This window comes from Buceros rhinoceros, unplaced genomic scaffold, assembly GCF_000710305.1.
Source record: "Buceros rhinoceros silvestris isolate BGI_N320 unplaced genomic scaffold, ASM71030v1 scaffold44082, whole genome shotgun sequence".
NCBI lineage: Eukaryota > Metazoa > Chordata > Aves > Bucerotiformes > Bucerotidae > Buceros > Buceros rhinoceros.
Window position 1 is genome coordinate 4,274 of NW_010399096.1, and position 2,021 is coordinate 6,294.

At 43.0% G+C, this 2,021-nt stretch overlaps 1 protein-coding gene across 1 annotated transcript; it reads left to right on the top strand.

Moving 5' to 3' along the window:
• The first annotated feature begins 344 nt into the window (after positions 1–344).
• Positions 345–1,586, top strand: PRSS35 (protease, serine, 35). The gene has a single exon (XM_010131339.1). It carries the CDS (start codon positions 345–347, stop codon positions 1,584–1,586), a length of 1,242 nt encoding a protein of 413 aa, XP_010129641.1.
• The last annotated feature ends 435 nt before the right edge of the window (positions 1,587–2,021 follow it).

Consider the following 2,021-nt stretch of genomic DNA (forward strand, 5'->3'; position numbering starts at 1 on the left):
GACTAAAAAACCCCGGTCACTGTACAGAGTGGAATGGCTCAGACTACTGCCCCTCTGAGGGAAAAGCAGGTCACATCAGCTGTTTTCACCTTCAAGTAGGTAGCTCAGCGTAGATGCTGGCTGACTCATCTGAGCCCATCTTGCTCTAGTAAGACTGTTGGAAGTGTCAGCGGCAATACGGGGAATTTCTGAGGCATTTCTCATTTGAGCAGAATGTTAAATTCTGTTCCACTGACGTCAGTGCTAATATTATGTGTGATTATACTTTATACTAATATAACTGTGTATATTTCCAATGCATATTTTCAAATCTCTCTTTCTTGTTTTAGAAGAAAGCAGATAAAATGGAGCACATGTTACTGCTATTCATATTTTTCATACCTATATTGAGTCTCACTAATGGAACAGAAACTGAACAAGATTTTACTTGGCACTTAAAGAAAATACCCCAGATTGTGAGTGAAAGAACTTTCTCCCTTGACAGCCCTAAATTTGAAGCAAACCCCAAATTAGAGCTGCACAGCGTATGTGGAATTGAATGTCAAAGAAGATTGCCGGTGCCAAGCTTGTCTGACTTGAAGGACCTCTTATCCTATGAGACCGTTTTCGAAAACGGCACTAGGACCCTGACTGAAGTGAATGTCCTCGGACTCGTGCTTGACCCAGCTGGAAACACAACCATACGAAGGTCTTCAAGAAAGAAGAGGCAGGTATATGGAACGGACAGCAGGTTCAGCATCTATGACAAGCGGTTTATGACCAACTTTCCATTCAACACAGCTGTGAAAATCTCCACCGGCTGTAGCGGCATTCTCATTTCCCCCAAGCATGTGCTAACGGCTGCCCACTGTCTGCACAACGGCAAGGATTATGTTAAGGGCAGCAAAAGACTGAGGGTGGGCTTGATGAAGATGAAATCCAGAGGCGATGGCAGGAAACGCAAAGGTGCTAAAAGAAGTAGGAGAGAAGCTGCTGTGGCCCAAGAGGATCCCAATGCTGCCATGGAACTAAGGCGACAATCCAGAGGTGGTGGAAGAAAGCAGAGGAGATCTGGGAGGAAGAAGGGAACCTCAGATGGCATGCCCTCCTTCCAGTGGACCAGAGTGAAGAGTACCCACATCCCAAAAGGCTGGTTTAAAGGTCTCTCTGGTGATATTGCCCTGGATTATGATTATGCTGTTCTTGAGCTCAAACGTCCCCACAAAAGGAAATACATGGAGCTGGGAATAAGCCCAACAATCAAAATGATGCCTGGGAGCATGATCCACTTCTCAGGTTTTGACAATGATCGATCTGGGCATCTGGTCTATAGATTTTGTAGCATTTCTGATGAGTCCAATGATCTCTTTTATCAGTACTGTGATGCTAAGCCTGGCTCCACTGGATCTGGTGTCTATCTACGTCTTAAGGAGCCGAACAAAAAGAAGTGGAAACGCAAGATCATCGCTGTTTACTCAGGCCATCAGTGGGTGGATGTCAATGGTGAACAGCAGGATTACAATGTAGCAGTAAGAATTACTCCTCTCAAATATGCCCAGATTTGCTTCTGGATACATGGTAATGACGAGAATTGCACACAAGGCTGAAGAGAGCTGAACTTGGTTCATTTAGCACCCCTATTACCCTAGAGTGAAAGTGTGCTGCAGCAGTTACTGGAAGAACACCACTCCATGTCAGAATGGTTTTGAACTCAAAGCTCACGAGTAATGTCATGGTGACTTAAGGAATGCTGAATTGCGGGGGGATGGGTAGAATTGTCAAACAAAAGATTTCTAATTGTAATCAAAGCCAGATATGCACTTAAAATCCCAAACTATATTTATATTTGCGATTGTGATGAATTCAAATAATTCATATCGAAAAAAAATTACTACACCTGTTTGTCATTGTTTTTCCCCAAGGGAAGGATTGAAACATCTCAAACTGGTATTATTAAACAATATCTGTTTTTTTAATGGATTTGCTTTTCTCAGGGTTCTGTTTCAATTCTTCAAATGCAAGTTATGCAAACAGCACATCAG

Bases quoted from the DNA above. Each gene is read 5' to 3' on its own strand.
- PRSS35 (XM_010131339.1), top strand. From the start codon at position 345: ATGGAGCACATGTTACTGCTATTCATATTTTTCATACCTATATTGAGT.